The sequence below is a fragment of the Melospiza georgiana genome, chromosome Z (genome assembly GCF_028018845.1).
Source record: "Melospiza georgiana isolate bMelGeo1 chromosome Z, bMelGeo1.pri, whole genome shotgun sequence".
In the NCBI taxonomy this organism is placed as follows: domain Eukaryota; kingdom Metazoa; phylum Chordata; class Aves; order Passeriformes; family Passerellidae; genus Melospiza; species Melospiza georgiana.
In genome coordinates, this window is record NC_080465.1 from 40,772,364 (window position 1) to 40,791,742 (window position 19,379).

General features: G+C 34.1%; 1 protein-coding gene across 1 annotated transcript in view; it reads left to right on the forward strand.

Annotated features, from left to right (window-relative positions):
* The window catches only part of FCHO2 (FCH and mu domain containing endocytic adaptor 2), an 86,719-nt gene that overhangs the window by 33,638 nt on the left and 33,702 nt on the right, over positions 1-19,379 (forward strand). Inside the window, exons 9-11 of the mRNA XM_058043605.1 lie at positions 8,236-8,280; positions 10,446-10,518; positions 13,471-13,495. Of these exons, the coding sequence (XP_057899588.1) occupies positions 8,236-8,280; positions 10,446-10,518; positions 13,471-13,495 (143 nt within the window). The remainder of the gene's footprint in view (positions 1-8,235; positions 8,281-10,445; positions 10,519-13,470; positions 13,496-19,379) is intronic.

A 19,379-nucleotide genomic window follows, 5' to 3' on the forward strand; every position in this document is an offset into this window, starting at 1 on the left:
ACCAGAAAAATTTCATAGCTTTAAAACAACTGAAAACAGAAAAAACACAGAGATGTATTTTATGTTGATAAAGTAAATACGACCTGGACTTTACTTATATAAAAACATAACTTTATATATAATTAACATTTAGGAAAGATTTGATATTTTGAACTTAGTTATTTGGGGTATATTTTTCTTTTAAGTTGGGAAATGTTCTTTGTTTTCTAATGGAAAAAAGATCTTTTTGCCTGAAAGTTCTGAATGCTGTAAAATATATTACCCTATTTTTGCTCCATAGGGTCATATTAAACATCTTAACTTTTGATGATTTCATGGGCTTAAGTTCAGAACTTCAGTAAGGAACCATACCTCTCTTCATTTACAGAATGTGTGACTTCTAAAAAAGATGTGATTCTTTGAAACTGTCTTTGAATATGTGAGCTATAACTTGACATACTTACAGTGTCTAGTGTTCCAGAATCTTAGCTGAATCTCCTTAAAAGTAAAAGTATCTGTGCAGTTCGTTCATCACTGCATACTTACATGGTCGTCTTCAGCCGGTGCATCATGCACAATGTTGTAGATGGGCAGAGCCTTTTGTTAGAGGTACTTATAGACTAGAGTTATGCTGTTGTTTAGTACTTTTTCCACACCTCTCCTTTGATTTTCACAAGAGTGCTACTTTCTACACAATTTGCTGGAAGAGTGTAGAAATGAGGAGGTTGCTACAGGAAGAAGAAGCTTCCAAAGTACTACTCATTTAGAGAGTCAGCAGACAGCTGAGTATGTATTTGTACATATAGTGTAGGTTGGCCTGCCACTTAGCTTATGAGTACTTAAAACCAGACATTGTTTATGCAGAGAAAAAATATGGAGTGAAGCTGAAGCAAAAGCAGGAGTAGAAAAGGATCAGAAAAGGGGTTGTAATGCTCTGCAGATTGGTGTATTAGCTGACATTATTTTGCTGCTAACAGACCTCACACTTCCATAGATCATTGCTTTCATAGATCATAGCAGTGTTTGTTGTCATACTCGGATGTTGCAGCCTAGACAGATCTCTACCTTGAATCATTGCTTTTGATACCTTTCCTGTCTCTTTTGTAAACTCTTGTGTTATCAGAACAGGGAAAAATACTTTTTAACTGATGTTTGCCACCTTTTATTTTAGAGAAAAATAAAAATCTGGTCTTTCCTTCTGATGATAAACATCTTAATTGATAATGATTATTTTAAGGCTACTCAGATTATGATCCTTTTCCGCTTTGTTTTTGCTCTGTAAGCCACATAGAAATAGTCCCTTGAGTATAATAATGATATAATAGTATCCCCTTGTGTACTTACTGTATTCACATAGTTTACAGCCGAAGGACCAGAAAAGCCTGAGCTGGATAATGTTGCCTTTGATTTGGTGAACTGAGTGCAGGGTTGGAGGCCTAATAACAGAATCAGAGGTAAAATTTTTCATCTGAAAAAATTCTCCCCAAGGAAGTGCTACATGTTGCTACTGATAATTGTCATTATTTCTGGTGCCAGTATCACCTCTACCTTTCACTTTTTTTTTCTTTAATTGAATACTATTACTGTGCTATAGTTTTCTTTTTTTAATTTTTTTTTAAAAGGAAGATTTGGTGAGACATTCAGCATCTCTAGAGGCTATGTATCAGCTAGGCTGATATATCATTCTGAGGATATAACAGCAAGTAGTCAGAAGTTCGATGATTGATGTGATGATTGGTATATTTATCGAATTAGATTAAAGGATAAGGTTTTGCCAGTACTATTTCAGTGTTTTCCCTCAGACTGACCTGTTAGCATGCCAGTTTTATTTGTTTGTCCCTTATGCTCTTTTTTTGCAAAGAAGAGCTGACCAAATCCATAAATAAAGATTTGCTTGTAGCAGTTTGGTACTAGCATGATCACTGTATCACATGTATGAAATTTAGTTCAAAGAAAACAGCTGCTCATCTTTACTCTATATTCCTCCAAAGATCTGCTTTTATTTGATTTTATCCTTCTTTTTTTTAATGTAGAATAAAAGGTCCTTTTCTAGGAAAAAAACATTATTATTGTTTTATAAAATAATTTCTTATGTTTTATAAAATCATTTCTTATCATTTCTTATATTCCTCCAAAGATCTGCTTTTATTTGATTTTATCCTTCTTTTTTTTTAATGTAGAATGAAAGGTCCTTTTCTAGGAAAAAAACATTATTATTGTTTTATAAAATAATTTCTTATGTATGGACAGGCAATAAAAATGAGGAGTTAGTGTTAGAAACACTGATGTTGACAGAATATATTTAGGCTTCCTGGCATTTGAATTTGAAATTTTTTGCTGAACATGTCACAGGATCAGATGATAGCAAGAAAAAGATTGCTTATATGTTTGTGTACATACAAAATTGACCTTTGTGATGCAGCTTGACATCTAAACACTAAAAGCAGTCATTTGTTTTGACAGCAGAATTAATTGAGGCTAAAACAGTCGAAATTCCACTTGTATCAAGCTGTTCATTAGGAACTGCTGTCTGGCTTTAGTGCTGTCAGAAAAATAACCTGTTCTGCTATGATTAAATAGCAGAATGATGGTCGGTCCACTGAGTTTGAGAGAGAGGTTGAATAAACTTTCTACTGCGGAAACAATTCAGAAGTGACACGCTGCAAGGGGGGTCAGAATGTGCATTGATATCCAGCTGAGCTGTCAACTGGCGCTGAGCCAGGCACGCAAAGCTTTGCCATTTGAAGCAGCATGTGAAGCATATGCAGTTTAAAAAAATTGTCCTCCTTTCATGCATGATTTACACTCAGAGAAAAACTTTTGTTTTTATTGAAAACAAGAATATGGTTTGTTACTGCATTCGTAACTACAGGTACAGATTTATGGAGTAATTTTAGAAGATTTTGCTTGAAACAGATAGGTTAATGTTTATGTGTGTGCATGCATGTGTGTAAACTGAATCCTCAGGCTGCAGGGAAAGGCAGTTTTGAGGGCTGTTCTGAGGGTCTAATTGTTTCTAGTTACTGAGAATTTATGTGAAGTTAATACCAGTATAATGTTTCTTTCTGTCGTACATGCTCCCCTTAAGATGGAAAGGACACAGTTTCAAAAGCAAATGCAAATGTAAGGCAGTTCTTATTTGATTTGTTGACTTCTTGATTTGTTTAACTTTTTAGCTCTGTGGGATTTTCCAGTTCATTGATATATGTACTGGGGGCACTTTTTCATGGTATGACATAATGTTATGTTTTCCTTACTAGCAATATTGGTTGACTTTTGCATTTGACTTGTTTATTTAAGAATCCAAACAGTAAAATATTTTTTTCCTCTCAATTGAGGAAAGCAGGAGTTATTTTATTGTTTTGACACTAGCAAAACGTTCTCCCTCACAGAGGTTTTGTGTAAAAATTATACAGGCAGGCTAGAAAACCTGTATCTAAGATTTTGTGGAGAGAGGTTTTGTTTTTGGTTTTTTTTTTAAGTAGCAGGTATAAGATAGTGGTTATAAAGATAGTTTCTGTTTAGTTACCTTGAATATACTCTGAAAGTACTGCTGCCATAGATGTGAGCTAAATACATAGGAGATTCCATTAGATAATGTACAGTGCAATTACATCTTCTTCATTTGTCTGTTAAAAAAAAATATTATCTCCTTATTGCTAGCTATATATTGAACCTTTAGGGGCATGAAAGCTCACATACTCACATGCCACTTGCAGCAAGAGAAACATTTCATGTAGTTACTGAACAGTCTAGGAGATGCATCCTGAGATGCACCCTTATTTGCTGGTGCTTAATTTATGCAAGTGTCACTTCTTAAATTATGAATTCAGTAAATTATGAAATTAACGAAAATTTAAATTACACTGTGTTGTATTATTTTATAAATTATATTTGTACAAATTACTTTTTTCTGTTCCAGCAAACAAAAGCTGTGTTATTTACAAGAGCCTAAGAACTGATCCAATCCTGGTGTATTTGCTTTAGTCTCTTGTCATTTAGCAGCTGTCTGCCTCCATGTGTATGTGAAACCATATTCCATTTGCTTTCTCTTCTTGTCCTTATTTTGTCCCTGCTGGTAGAATACTGTGAGCATTCAAAAACTCAGTGCAGCTTGCAGTGATGCTTGCTAGGAATTTGTATGTACAATTAGAGGAGCTTACTGATTTTTAATGTCTGCTTTCTTTGTAGAATACTGCTATTTCTCATTAGCATCCAGATAGCTAGGTATATATACTTAAGTGACAAAAATCCCACTAGATACTCATGTCTCTTTCTATTACAAACGGTAACCTTCATTTATGCACTGTATTTATTAACTTTTTTTCTATTCTGTGTGTCTGCACTATCAAATACATGCAAGTGTACATAGAGGTATTTGAGGTGTTAAAGCCAGTGTTAGCAAAGTTTGGATTAATATAGCAGCAGGGAGAGTAGAGACTTTTGAAAATTGTGGTCTCCATGCAACAGAACATTAAATCAGACACCTTTGCAAGGATTGAACTAGATCTCAGCTATAACTTTTTATTTACTCTGAAAAAAGTCTTGAAATGTCTAATGTCTTTTTGTTTTTTACACTTTTTGCTTTTTACTGCCATAGTTTTAGAATTTGGTTTTGTGTTCATATGAATGGTTGAGAATGGGCTTCCTTCTCAGCTCACATTATTGTCTTGTTATGAGAAAAAGAACAAAGGAAATTTTAGTGCTTTGATTGCAGTACTGCCAAATAGCAGTGTTACCAGTATTATCACCTGCACTAGATGATTCTTTCAGTGCCTTAGGTTATCATGTGGCATGAACTCTAGTGACAGCTTCAGGGAACGACTTCAGTCCCCAACATCAATACTACTTCTTAAATGTGAAGCAACTGCTTTTCTTTCTTTTAATGCTGCAATGGACAGTGAATTTGTTTACTTGCATCAAAAATTGTAGCCATTGTAATCATTCACATTTTGAGCTGACACCTTCTCGGTGTTAAGCCTTCATCTACAGTACAATCGTTGGGCACAAGCCTGTTCTGAAAACTTTTTTGCATCCTAGAGGTAATGCATCCACCTTCAAAACTTAATGTAGTTGTTACAGAAGTTATTGAGATACCAGGACATCAGTTTGTATGCTTTGACTTCCATTTGTATATTATATCTGTCTGGCAATCTCCATTAATGCCAACCCGTGGTAGTTCTTGACTGTAGCAACTTCTGACTTCTTGACTTCTGATTAAGGAATCAGAAAGATATGCATTATGGTGTCACAGAGGAGAAAGCTTTCTGAGTTGGGATTTTTTTAGACGTTTGGGGAATTTTTTTTTCTGTGATAGTGCGGCTGCTTTTGTTTCCATGTTCTACACAGTCAGTGGGCAGTGCTGGAAAACTTTCTAAGAAACTGTCTGAATTCCTTATTGATGCTATACTCTTACAACAGCATTTGTGCCTAAGGCCTTCTGGGTGACTAGGAGACTGCAGCTAGTTCTAGCAGAGGACAGTGTGGTGACAACACACAGTTCTGGCTGGACAGCAGTGTTATCACCTCTTTGGACTCAAAAGCATCCTTCCTAAGGAGACTCCAGCTGTTATGCAGGCTGTTGAAAGCTTCTCACAGCTATCCTGTTTTCTAAGTTAGTAGACTATAGAGTGCCACACTAGACAGGAAATGTCTATTTCTGAAATGTTACTTTGATTAAAAATACTATGCCCAAGTCAAAATACGGTACTCTTTAGGCAGACGTATAGGAAGCAGAACTGTTGGAGGTCTGAAGTTACAGAACAAAACTTGTGAGAAAATTTAAAACTGTTAAAATTTCACTACATTCAAAAGGGCAAGCTGGATTCACAGAATATTCCTTAGTTGGAGAGTCCACAAGGATCCTCAAGTCCGACTCTTCAGTGAATAGCCCATATAGGGATTGAATCCTTAACCTTGGTGTTAATAGCACCATGCCCTAACCAACTGAGCTAATTAGAGACAGCCACTGACATGAATTTCTGAAATTCTGAAGGAAGAAGGGCCCTATACAAATTTGAGTAGGAAAGGTAAGTTTCTACCAAAATAGGTTTTTGTATTGTAACTGGTTCACATGATATCTGTGTGTTTCTGTAGTAAGGAAGAATGTGTCTTCAAATATAAATTCTTACTAGGTGTAAAAACCTCACCTTTAAAGACAAGTGTTTTAAGCAAGCATAATGGAAAAAAATAGAGTAACTTAGATGTGTTGTTGAAGAAAATCTTTCCTTTCTGATTATTTTAAAGTGGAAGTTAAGATCCTGATCTGAAATATGGATAAATGTATTTAAGCCTTCATTATTTTTTTTAATCATTAGTGTAAAAGTTTTAAAATTAAGGGGATCACTCTTAGTAGAAAGGGTTAAGAAATGGTGGAATTCTGAAAAAGCCTGAGTATTTTATTCCTCTGAAAATATATTTAAGTCTCAGTGTTTACAGGTTCCTTTCTTTTGCTTTAGGGACGAATGTCATTGTTTTGGCTTTTTAAAGATTTTTCCTAGCAAAATGATAATATGTAGAGAAGCAAGAAATAGAAGTAGTTGAATCATTAGCAAAGTGATGAAAAATATGTGGTCTGAAGTGTAGTTCTGAAGAAGTAAAAGTTGAGTTCTTCAGCTTCTACATTTTATGGCATTTTTATGAATGTCTTGCTTAATATCCTGTGAACAATAGTTTAATTTTGTAAAATAAAATGTTGACTAAATCAATATGGAGATGTAGACATGTACTGTTCTAAAAATCTAAAAGTTTTCCTGGTCTTTTTTTTCTGTTCTTTTGTTTTACAAGATAGTCAAGTTTGCTTCGTTTTGGAGCATGCTGACTTTGTTTTACTGTAGATTTAGGGAAGAGCAAAGGAAAAAGTATTGGAAGACCAGTGTAAAATGTGCATATATTTATGAGAGAACTGTAAGGAATTTGCATCTTGTCTTTCTGTATTGAATAATTAGACTTGCATTTGAAGTCATTTGCTAATTGAAATTTAAAGATCTGTTAAGACTGCTATTTGAGATTTGTCTTTTAATATTCTGCTTGCAGGAGCATCATTTGGAGGCCAAACAATTACATTATGATAAGTGAGATATTGATGGGTTCTAGTCCAAAATTCTGATCCTGCTGTTTACAAACATTTAAATTTGTTTTTACTGATTAGGAAAATTTTGCAAACTCAGTCTTAATTACAGTAAATATAAATTAATACTTAGAGCATGCCATAATTAAAAAAGAAAATAAGTCATTAGAAGTATTTTTTCCCCCCCTCTCTCTTATCTGTCACTTTTCTGTACATAAACTTGTGTGCATGCTATCAAAGTGTTTGTAGAAAGGTAAGGAATAACCCCTGTGGCACAGTGATAGCATGCTAAACTTTTTCTTCTGTGGATACGGATACAAGGTAATCCAGCGTGGGCTGGAAGAAAAGGTGCCGGCCTGCATGTGCTCTTTGTTTTCATTGCACTTCCACAAGTATGATGGTATGATTCTATCATTCCCTGAACAAGATCCTATAGAAACGCATGCTGTTTTCTGTACACACGCTTCCTAAAATGTCTCAGAGTGGGATTAAATAAATTCTAGGTTTAGGAATATATAGGAATAAATAAGGCTTAGGACATCAATTTGCAATGGCAGCTGACTGTTGTTAGTGGCAAGTGACTGCTGTTGGACTGTTAATTTGTGGCAAATATAATGTGAGGAATTTCTTTAGATCTAGGGCTTAGCTAGTGTTCTCTTTTGGTTTGGTCCTGTTGGGTCTTAAAGATTTTTTGGAAAAAAAATTATTTATTGCTGTGTTTAAGATTTTACATGGCACTTCTGATTGTGTAGGCTATTGGCTGTGGAGTGGAAGCACTAGAACTAGCAATGCAGGGTTAGAAAAAGTGTGACTTTCAAAATTAGGGCTAAAGCTTTTCCTTTTTCATTTTTACTTATACAGTTCTTGTTCATTAAAAGAAGGTAAATTTAAAACCTTACACTGATGCTATATTATAAATGCAATTTTGAATGAAGACACCAATTAGATATAGGCAATTGAATTGTAGTTAGATGATGACTAGTATTTTAATTTTTCAATATGAAGGAGTGAAAAAACTGCTTCACGTGTGTGATTTTTCAGTATCTTTGGCCATTGGCAGAGTAATTGTGCCTTTCATTTGCTACCAACATTTCTGATTTGATTATCTCATATTTTCAGGAAATATTGGTTGTCATTAAAAAAGATGAAATGTGACCTAATGTTTATCTTCATTGTCATTTTTTAAGGCCCTATTGAGTTTGAAGAATGTAACACATCCAGTGTAGCTGAAGGTGAGTTGCCATAGCATAGTTATTTACACAAGAATTCTGTGGATTAGTACTTGAACTGTGAAGCAAAGGGTACTCATCAGTGTGTGAGTCTGTATAAATGTAAAGTGCTCCAGTAGACTAAAATGCAGTTTTCCTTTTGAGAAACAAACTTCAATGACAATAAGACTGATGCCTTGGGTTTTAGCTTTTAAATTTTTCAGATTCTCTGCTGCCTGGTATGCAACTCTGAAATTTCATATTAGATATTAGTAGATTTTCTTCACCGGGTAGTTAGACAAAACAATCCCTTCCCAAGTAGAGAATCACAGACAACCATTACCCAGAAACTATAAACAGCGGCAAAGAGAAGAGGGCAAGCCATGAGACTTCATGACCTGGAGCTGTAATTGCACAATTGGACCCAATATATAGTTGAACCAAAACTTACAAAAGTATAAAACTCATGACCGGAATCCATCTTGGATTCATCCTGGGTGTAGCCCTAACCAGGCTCTTGTAGTGTCCAAGGTGTATCCTTTTAAGGCCTTTCAGTAAATACCTATTTTGTTCATTTAGCTAAGTCTAGTCTCTGTTCCAGATCAGCCTTTCTAGGCATCAAATCCTATAAAGCTTTAAAAGAGTAATGCATAAAAGTCAGATAATTTGAGTGTTTCTCACATGTGTACTTTGGCTACTTGGTCTTTGCAGAGGTTTGGATTTGATTCAGTTATGAATGTGTTGTAGCTTAATTTGCAAGTGTCAAAACAATGGGCTCTTCCCATTGTTACTGTGTCAGTTAAACTAAGCCTAATGTAGTGTTATGGTTGCAAATTCTTTCTTTGTTGGTGCAGCCTTTTTTACTTAGGGGATTGTTTAAAGTGGTTAAGAACTGCTTTCTGTCCATAAGCTATGTCTTTACTTGTGGGACTGAGGAGTCAGCAGTATAACTTATAGCATCCAAAAGCTTTTTTAAGTTGCCAAGATTTTGGCTGAGACATAAAATCTCTTCTAACTGAAGCAGAGAAGATCCATATTCAGAAATTAGTCTCATACTCCATTTGCCATTATTTTGGTCTGCATAAGACACAGAGGAAAAACAAAGCCCAGACAATTAAAAATAATCTTGGAAAAAATTATGTTCCTCAGTATATATTACTGACTCTACAGCTACCTGGTTTGAGAAGTTTAGAGTTACTGAAAATTTCTAGGAGTGGAGAGGTTTCTTATGCACTGTGTAATATATTTTTGTAAAGTTAAATACAATAAAGTGCTTGGATTAACAGTGGTTTAATTTTGGAAACCAAATTATTTCTACCACTCTCCTCAAAAGCATGCTGCCAGTAGTATAATGCATCAAAACCAAATTGTAGACTAGTTGGATCAGATGCTTGCACTTAGTCATTTTGTTTGGCAGTCTGCTTTGCCTCAGCAAACATTGTAAAGAAGCATATGTGGCAGTAAGTCTGAGGGAATATTTAAGTGTGTTTTAGTACATTAAATGGGAATGAAAGCAATATGAAAGCAATGAAAGTACTTTTTTCAGTACCGTAGCTGTATGTATCCAGTGCTAAAAGCAGGGAAGAAACAAAAGGGGAGAAGTGTAATTCCAAACTCGGTGAGAAGCTGTATTGGAGCTGGATGCAGCGCTGGGAAATCATGAACTCACATCAGCTGGAAAGCCAAGAAACACTCTTATTTTTAATGGGACCAGGATACTACTTTTGAGGAAAGACAGGAGCTTGCAGCTTCTGGGAGCACACAGGGCAAAAGAAATAACAACAGGGTAACTGTTGAACTGCAGTAGCTGGGGAAGGCAATGTTCAGTTTCTCATCCATGACTATTCAGTATCACCTGGAGCAGCATCCTATTGAGTTTTTGTGAGCAGAATCTTCTTCCTCAAAACTGTTTATTAAAGAAAACAGAGTCTTTATACCCAACTTGGAGATCCAAGTCAGTTTTTTAAGAATTTTGTAACTAATGTGTTGAACACTGTTTTGTTTTTTTTTAAATTTGTATTTCGCTTAAAGCAAATTGGAATAATGTTCCCTTAGTTTGGCTCCATACCTGTCTCCACTGCATACCTGTGGCAGCATTTAAAACATTGGATTCATATGCATCTATGTTTGACATTGCTAAATATGCCTTTATCTCTTTGATCTATGAATGAAAAGTGTTTGTTCTGTAGGAATAAAACCACGGAAAAGGAAGCCTTTTGGTTTATCAGGAATAATGAAAAAAGAAAAAGATACTGAATCTGTGTAAGTATATTTCCACCCTGCAGCCTTGTTTTGTATGAAAACCTAGTAATGGGGATAAAAAATAGCCAATATTTAACCAAAAAAAAGGTTTATAACAGTCGTTTGAAGGAACACAATGAATACAAAAACATCGCAGTTATTTACAATTTTTGTGACCAAGGATTTTAACATAAATAACAACAAATAACAAGCATATTCATAGTAGTCAGCTCATGTTTCATTCTTTCCTGTGCATAGGTAAGTATTCTTCTACGTGTCAGCTTTGTAGATAATGTAATTCACATTAATCCTAGTAAAATATGTCTGTATGTGGTAAAAGTACTTGATGGCTGTGTTTGCAGAATTGATGCTTCAGGTATTCTTCTGTTAGAGGAACTTCTACATATACCATCGAAGGACAGAAAAATGCAGTATATCATGAGCACACTCCCTTCTCAAACACCATCATTCTAGATCAAGACTGATGTCCCAGATATACCCTATGCCATATTCTTTACGTGTACTCAGTCTTTGAGGAGTTAATCTGTGCCAAAAATGAGTTTGAATAACAGTCCTGAGGGGAATTATTCACAGTATCTATATTAGTATTTATGGTCAGTGTATTTTTTTTTCATATTTCTACATGTATTTTCTCAAGAAGACAGCTTACAATTTGACAACTTTGACAATACAGAAATATTCCCAGAGGCAACATCTGCATATATACTTTTTAAAAATTATTTTTAAACTATTCTACCAGTGTTAGTTTTTTTAACATACTGCTGAAAAAATTGCGACCTAAGGACAGCAGGTGCTAATAGTATTTTGTTTCTATATTCACACACTCTATGAAAGTGCCATAGGCATTTACAGAGATTCTTGCATTAAACCATAACTACTAAATGAACTAGAACATCACAAATAAATAACAGGCTTCATTATGTGTTTACATAATATATTTTAATACTTCTTTTATGATCTCTTTAGAGATATAGATTGCTAGTCTGTATTTTGTCTGATTTAATCTTCAGCTGATGATCCTGTTACAGACTGGAAATGATGAAACTGTCATCAGAAACTTCTCTGCACAGAGAAATCAAGTCCTCCCTTGGACTTGTGTATATTAGTCTGTGAGCTTGTTTCATTTGTTTAGGGCAAGCTTTCTAAATCTAGAAAAAATCTCATGGTTAGTAGGCTTTTCAGTTTGTCAAGATAGTTTTTAAACTGTTGATGCCTGAACCGGTGTGTCTAGTAATGGTTTCAATTCAGGGAAATACCACACAAGGTGCATTCTCTTATATATTGCTGTAGTTTAGCCAGGGATCACACTTCTAACCACTGCTTTGCATTATTTGGTTGTTTCAGTTTTTATCTAGAATCCTTAAATTCCCTTATAAAATCTCTGTTTTCTGAAACACTACCTTATAGCAGAAGCATGACCCAGTTCATTAATTTAAAAGGAATGATCTAGTAAATCTAGTGATTTAAAAGAACTTTTATCTACAGCTTGATGTCCTTGTTCTCCACCTCACCAGCATTTAACAAACTGCTGTGTTTTCCTTGCATCTATAGAACAGATCCTGGGAGATGTCGGTAGTACTCTTCTGAGTCTAGATCTGCCATTTCTGTTTAAGATATCTTAGCTCACTAATTTTGGAAATCTTCATTGTGGGCTGAAATATATTCATTCATTTGCCTTATATTTCACATTTCTCAACTGTTACATACCTCAGGCTATCTTGTTTGCATACAGACACTTTTTGAAACCATATCTCTCAAGAGAAAAATATGCTTTGTCTTTTCAAGCAGTAAAATATCTTTCAGAACAGCTCTGTTGCTATGAAAGATGTAAACCAAGTAGAAATTTGATCACATATGTCTTCTTTTGTGTCAGGCCTTTCAGAGAAGATGAAGTCCTTCATCTCACTGTCATTTCCTTAACAAGCTGTACTGAATTTTGTATTAATGCTTCCATGTTAGCAAGTTTTTTGCACCTGTTTTTACCACACTGTAGTAAAAGCTACATTTTTGCTTTTAGCCTATTTATTTTTTCAGAGAAGATGTTTTAGATTACAATGCATTTTGTTTTTTCCATGTTCTTTTCTCTATACATGCATGTGTAGTATGTTCAGACTAATGATATAAAAGCATTCTTGCTCAGTTGCACCATCATGATTTTTCAGGGTGCAAATTAGAGAGGACTTGTACACTACTCAAGTTGTGTAAATGTAATTGCTTCTGGTTTTTGAAGACATCAGAGAGAATAGTGTCATTCATTATTTTAAGTACTTCTACTCAAATTGAAGTTGCAGTGGAAAAGTGTAACACTTGTGAATAACGTGCTTGCAACCACTGCCTTCCTGCAGACAACTTACTTTTTTTTCCTAGAAGTGCTTTCTAGGAGGATACTCAGTTATTTTGTTCAGCATCTTCTAGTACTTGACTGCAACTATGCTTGACAAACATGAACTAAGAATGAAACTTTAAAAGAGAAAGCTCTGAATTCCTCTGAAGAAAATCTTAATATCTTTGTGAATTGGGTTTTGTCCAAAACATTTTGCACTTGCAGGTAGACTATTTTATTAGGATTGGTGACTTCTACTTATTGCACCCATCACCCATGAAGACCTGAAACTTAAAGTATATTCATCCAGAACACAGTGTGGTAGTCCTCACTTTCCTGGATTTTTTTGTTATTATTTCTAATTCTTTTCAGTAATTTGTGAATTTGATTTTTCTTAATTTTTTCTGATTTTTTTTTTTCTGCAGTGTTTTGAGCATAAGCTGTCAGCTGTTATTTAAATCTCATTCAGTCGAATGTGGATTATTTAAAGTAAAAATTTCAAGAGTATGAGAGGCAGAAGGGTCAAATGCACTGTCTTAAGTTATTTGAAAACATTGGAGGAGATTTTGTGTGAATAAAATAAGTTGTGCATTCTATAATTGTAAATTTTCTTTTTTTTTTTTTAATAGGGAGTGTCCAGATGCAGACTCAGTCGTAAGTAGACTTATTTCCAAAATAAATACATATGCTTATACTATCAAACCCCACAATCTGATGAAACTCAACTTACATACAGTCCCTGCAATACATAATTTATCTGGTAAAAGATTTAGTATTTTTATTGTATACTCAAAGTGTTAATTTTGTGCAGTACATGATCTTCAGCGGTATGTACAAACAAGTGTCAGTAATACATTTTTGTTTCCTAATAATAGTAGGTTTTAAGCAAGGTGTTTTCACTGCAAGTATATTTTACTTTATTTTTCAGCTAATAGTCTGAATTCCTTGGCTAATAGATTTTAAGAAAGAAAAAAGATGTAGTTTATTGTGGACTCAACTTTGTGTTGTCATCTTCCTCTGCTTACCACTATTTCTTTTGAGAAGTCCTTCTAATATTGACTGGGTTCTGCTTTACCACTGGCAATAGAGTGTAGGAATATACTGTTCAAAATATGATTGTAAATGCAGCATTTCTAGATGCACTTTATTAATGGTCCAGTTTTCATTACTGTTAGATCTGTGATATGCCTTACAATTTTTTTTAGTCAATTCAGGTAAGTGGCTGTTTAAAATTAAATTAAATATGTTAATGATTTTCATTTCCTTAATTTAGTCTTTTCTTTTTATGCAAACACATATGTTATCTTGAATTAACATATAACAAAGATTGTAACTCCCTGTAGCTATGTTTGGGAAAAATTTACAGAGCAATCTAAGTGATTTTCTGTAGGCTTATGTATTTTTCATTCATTCATTTAGGTGCAAATTATATTACACAATTTAAGTTTTCAAGTTCACTTATTTTGTGAATTTTCTGATTTTTATTTGGTAATTAGGAGGTTTTAGTACCTAATATTAAAATTTGTTTTGAGAAACTTGATTTAAAACATGTAGTAAAACTATCCTTCTAAATGGGGAAAATTAAGTTTTGCCACATAACAGAACTGTATGTGTAAGAGCAGATGTGTAGTTCTTGCCAAGACAGTTACTTTATATTGTGCAGCCATCTTGAATTACAGTAAGTTTCTTTCCTTGGGTGCATTTAAAAGAAACTAACAATAGAAGTATTCTTATTTTCAGGCTTCTCATGGAAATAAAATCATTTGACAGTTCAGGTTGAGTCATTGGAGTAAACCACAACTGGATTTGACTTGCAGTGTTTATTTTCTATGCTTATTTTGTCTCCATGTTTTTGGAAAACAATTAGTTCAAAAAATTCAAGTATAAATTGATTTGGCATTCTATCTGGCTACATGAGGCATACCATATGATAATCTACGTTAATTGTTGATACTTTTGGTTTGGGTTTTTTTGCCTGCTCAATATTTTATGACTGCACTTGGAATTTAAAATTTGGTCTGTGATTTCTGCTTGCTTTTTTCAAGCCACAGTAGTATTCTGTATAGTGATTGAATGCTTTAAAAGCAGAAGTCAATATTGTAATTGTAGTGAAAAAATTACAGAGATTCATTTCATCCCTAACAAACAAGCAGTCCAAAATGCTTTTATGTGTTAAGGTTGGAGTCCTCTTCTGAAAGGTCTCATTTCAAATGCTTTTAATTTTTCTTGGCTTTTACTTATGGGTTTCCTTTCTGTTTAATTTGTCAAACATAATCTAAATGCTTTGAACAGTCTCTATCATCTCTAGGAAGATTTGTTTTGTATGGATATTTGTAACAAATAATGCATTTCAAGAAAATGAACTTGGAAAATTATTATTAAACAAAAAAGATTAAAACAATATTAATTTGTGTTTGATTGCTAAGAAATACTGAGGAATAGACCTCAGAAAATTCAGCTTAAGATGTCCTAGTTATTATTTTGTCAATTTTGTTCACTCACAGAAAGCCTCTCTGGCATATGTATGATTAACGTGGTCATTTTTTAAAAGGTGGCTTTTGTTTATTTGTCAAGAATTTTAATTGTGTGAAAGGAATGTAAGAGATAACCAGTCTTCAATTATATATAAAGACCAAAAATACTGCAAATTTTCAAGTTAAGGATTTAGCAAGAACTGATTTCTGTATATTATCTACCAGTTCTGTGTGCTACTGTGGATCTTTGAACCTACTATGTAGTCAATACTGTGAAGGCCTTCTCACTAGTGCAAAATGTGTAACACAGTCTATCAAGCTTCTATTCTGTTTCCAAAAGCAAAATGGTGAGATGGGTCAAAAATGTCTTTTGTCCCAAAATCCTGTCACATTTATATGTGGTGAGACAGATACGCTTATGCTCATCCTTTTTGTAGCTGCCAGATTATATATACTGGAAAATAAATTATTAAGACATTAATTCCAGTAAGTATTTTTTGTAATGGCTGTAAGAGGTTTTCATGTGCTCACAGTAGGCAGCTGTGGACTGAGAACTGGTATTTGTTGAAAAAGTTGACCACTTCAATAAGCAGCCTCTGTTTAAATATAGGTGACAGTATCTCATGAGATTTAAAATTCCTGAGTTTTTTATATGTCAGTCTATAGTGTAACTTCTATTAAGCTAAACCTTGATAATTGAGAAAAGTGGAAAGTCTGTAGTAGAAAAGAGATACTTGAAAGAGATAGAAGACTGACTTTGTATGGGGGTTTTGCCTTAGAACATTTTTCTAAAGGCTGAAATGGTTGTTTCCCATGAGTTTGCCATGTCTCTAGAGATGTTCTTTAGGAAGATATGAGCTCTATAAAAGCTTTTATTTCAGGAAAACATTTACAAGGTTCCACTTGTGTCCAGTAAGATCTGAATTGGGATTGCAACCCTTCCCTTGGTTAGGATGCTTGCTGATCTCCTTCTTCTACTTCACTGCCTATTTTCATAAAGACTGTAGTAATGTAATTATCTTTGAGTTCTCTGTTCTTTCTGTCAAATCCATTTGAAATTGTCCAGTAAGTTCAAAAGTAATTAAGAAGGGAGTCACGGATGTACAGAACATAATGCTGAAAGGTTTTTTTTCCATGGGAAACTGAAATGCAAGCACATATCAAGGCATCCAAAACTTTTCATTAACCTCTTAATATATGAGATTATATAGAATTATAAACTATTTTTTTATTTTTTGGGACTGGTTGAACTTTGAACCATCAATTTCTGAAAAGTGGAACACAAGTGTAATCTAATATTTATTGAAATTCAAGTATTTTTCTTTATTTGCATTTTACAGCATTTTGTTCTGGCATTTTTCAAATAGTTGCTATTGAGGAAGAGGCTTTCTGTCACAGCACAAGAAAGGGGCACTTTGAATTCCCATTTTTCTTTCTTTCTGCATTTCTAACAATAGGAGAAACTGACTGTCTGCTCTCTTCCTCTGTGTCTTTTGGGTTAATAGGCACCCTAAGGAGAGGAGGCCAATATTATGCCTCTGTCTTAACCTAAGTATATGTCAGAGTCAAATTTACACCTCAAATATGTCAGAAGCGGAGAGCCTTTTTGTTCTCTTGTTCCAGCCTATGTGCTTCAGCTATTTACTTTGAGTCCTCATTCGGATTACAGGAAGCCAATTGAGTTCTTGCAGAAGAAAATAGAGTGAGCTGTTCAGCTGCATTGCATCTTGAAGCATACCCTCAGGAAAACTTAATAAAGAGTTCTCATAACCACTGTAGTTATCCCAGGAGAAGAGAAAATATAAAGAAATCAAACTGGGGCATGGTGAAGGTTCTTTGCTTCTGGACTGACGACCAGCCTGTCAGCAGTGCTAGTGTTGCAAAGGGCTAAATGATGTAGCTAGACCACAGTGCTCTGTAATCTAGTAACATCATTTAGCCCTTTAGTCCCCTGTCCTCTGTATGTAGCCCAGAGACACTAATGACATGGTAATGGTGTGGCTTCTTCAATCACTTTAAATGACAGATGGGACAGAGCAAGGAAACTGAAATAAATTATTCACCAAAGCTGAAAAATGTGTTTCGTTAATAGAATGCTTGGTCCTCAAGCTTCTTATACAGGAAATTTAATTTTATTTATCAAGGCCTGATGTTTTATTTCTTTGAAAATTTATTAACCCCATAAAGGTTGTAGAATATGCCACAGCAAAGACAAAGGTATATGACCTAAGTTTCTGGTGTATGTTTACAGCTATATAAGATCACAGTTAATGCATTACATCTGCAAACACAGCGAAAACTGGCTTTTACAGCTACATGTTTAGTTGCTTAACAGAACCTCAGAAAGGCTTCCTGGAAGTCCGCCAGGTGCAGTTGCTTTTGCAGTTGCTTTCTTTCTAGTTGCTTTGCAGAGTTCAGTTCACATGCATAATGAGGTAGTTGGGAGCTTTTTGACTGTAAACACTGCACATAGTTGTGTAGGAGGCTAAAGCAGACCTCCATCCCCATTTTATTAATAATAACTTTTCCCAAAGGCTGAAGTTTGCAAAGATCATCATCTTTGTGTGTTGAATTTCAAAAATTATATATGTCGGTTGTGAACTTAAACTCTGATCAGCATGGTAGGCAAATCAGGTTTTACCTGTGTTGTGTGCCTGATATTTAAGATACACTGTTATTCATGACATAATACGTAGTTTTGTAATTGTAGGAGTGTGGAAAAGGGAGTAAACATTAGACAAATAAATGTATATGCCTCATTAACATCAGATTCATGAGTATGTGTCTCTCTCAAGTTGCTGTGTTATCTATTCCTGTTAGTAAATTGTAAATTTGCAAATGAAATGTTGGTATTTCAGAAAGCATATTCATCAGTTCAACCATTCAAAATATTAAGAACAGTATTCTGAAATACTAGTCAACTTGTAAGATTGTGAAGTATCATTTTACTTGTGTAATTTGTAATCAGACACAATCTGCCTTTGTCTATGCAAAGGTATATCAAGTATCTATTCCACCCATTTTTTATGTTGGTTTATACAAAAATATAAATTCAGTAGCTAGTTAATTAAAGCAAGTGTTAATGATCATAAATTGGCACAAGATCCAATCAATCTGAATTGCTGACAAGGCTGGAAATACAAGGCATATTATTTATGTGTGTATATGCTGTTTCATGTGAGATGTTTGAAATTATTTAAATCCACGTATTTAAATTTCAAATATAGGAAAAAACTACAAATTAAGTTTTCTGGTTTTCTGCACAGAGTTTGAAAAGAAGTGGTAGCATAGACTAGCTGAAAGAGAAGGAAGGAATTTTCTTCTCCTGTGTTCGGAACTTAAGCTGTACGGTGTTCATCTCTGTTATACATGAAGTTGTGAAAACAGACTGCGTGCTGAAGGGCTATTTCTCAGGAATAGATGATTCAAGTACATTATCAAGATCAGAAATAATTGTCATGAAAGTATTAAGAAAGAAATAAAATCTTAAATATTTTAAGATTTTGGTTCTTTCTTAATCCTAGAGATTATTCAGTAAATTAAAAATAATAAAATGAAAATAACTTCTACAAACTTAAATTCTCTCATAGTTTAATATCAAAACAGTGAGTTTTGCCAGCTACATTGTGCATACTGTGTCAGCCCAGTAATCATATCCTGTACATATATGGCCCAGTTTTAAGAAAAATTATTTGTTGTGTATTTAAAGATTTTTATTGATTTTCAGTTCATCTTGACCATGAATGTCCCTGATCTATGGAAAATCACCTGGTGTGACAAGTAAATTAATTTCAGAATTCAGAATTTGTAGTATTACAAGAAAATAAACTTACTCTGTAGCTATAGGTTTTTATTCTGTTTACTTTGATGTCAAGTTTCATTAGTGGTTTCTGGTATATAAACAAGGTCAGCTTGAGGTCAAGCGTAGCTAAGAACCTTGATTTGAGCAAGTAGACCTAAAGTATTGGACCGTGTGATTGTACTGTTATTACTTTTTTGTTGGTGTATTTATTTATTTATTTATTTATTTATTTATTTATTTATTTATTTATTTAGATGTGGTA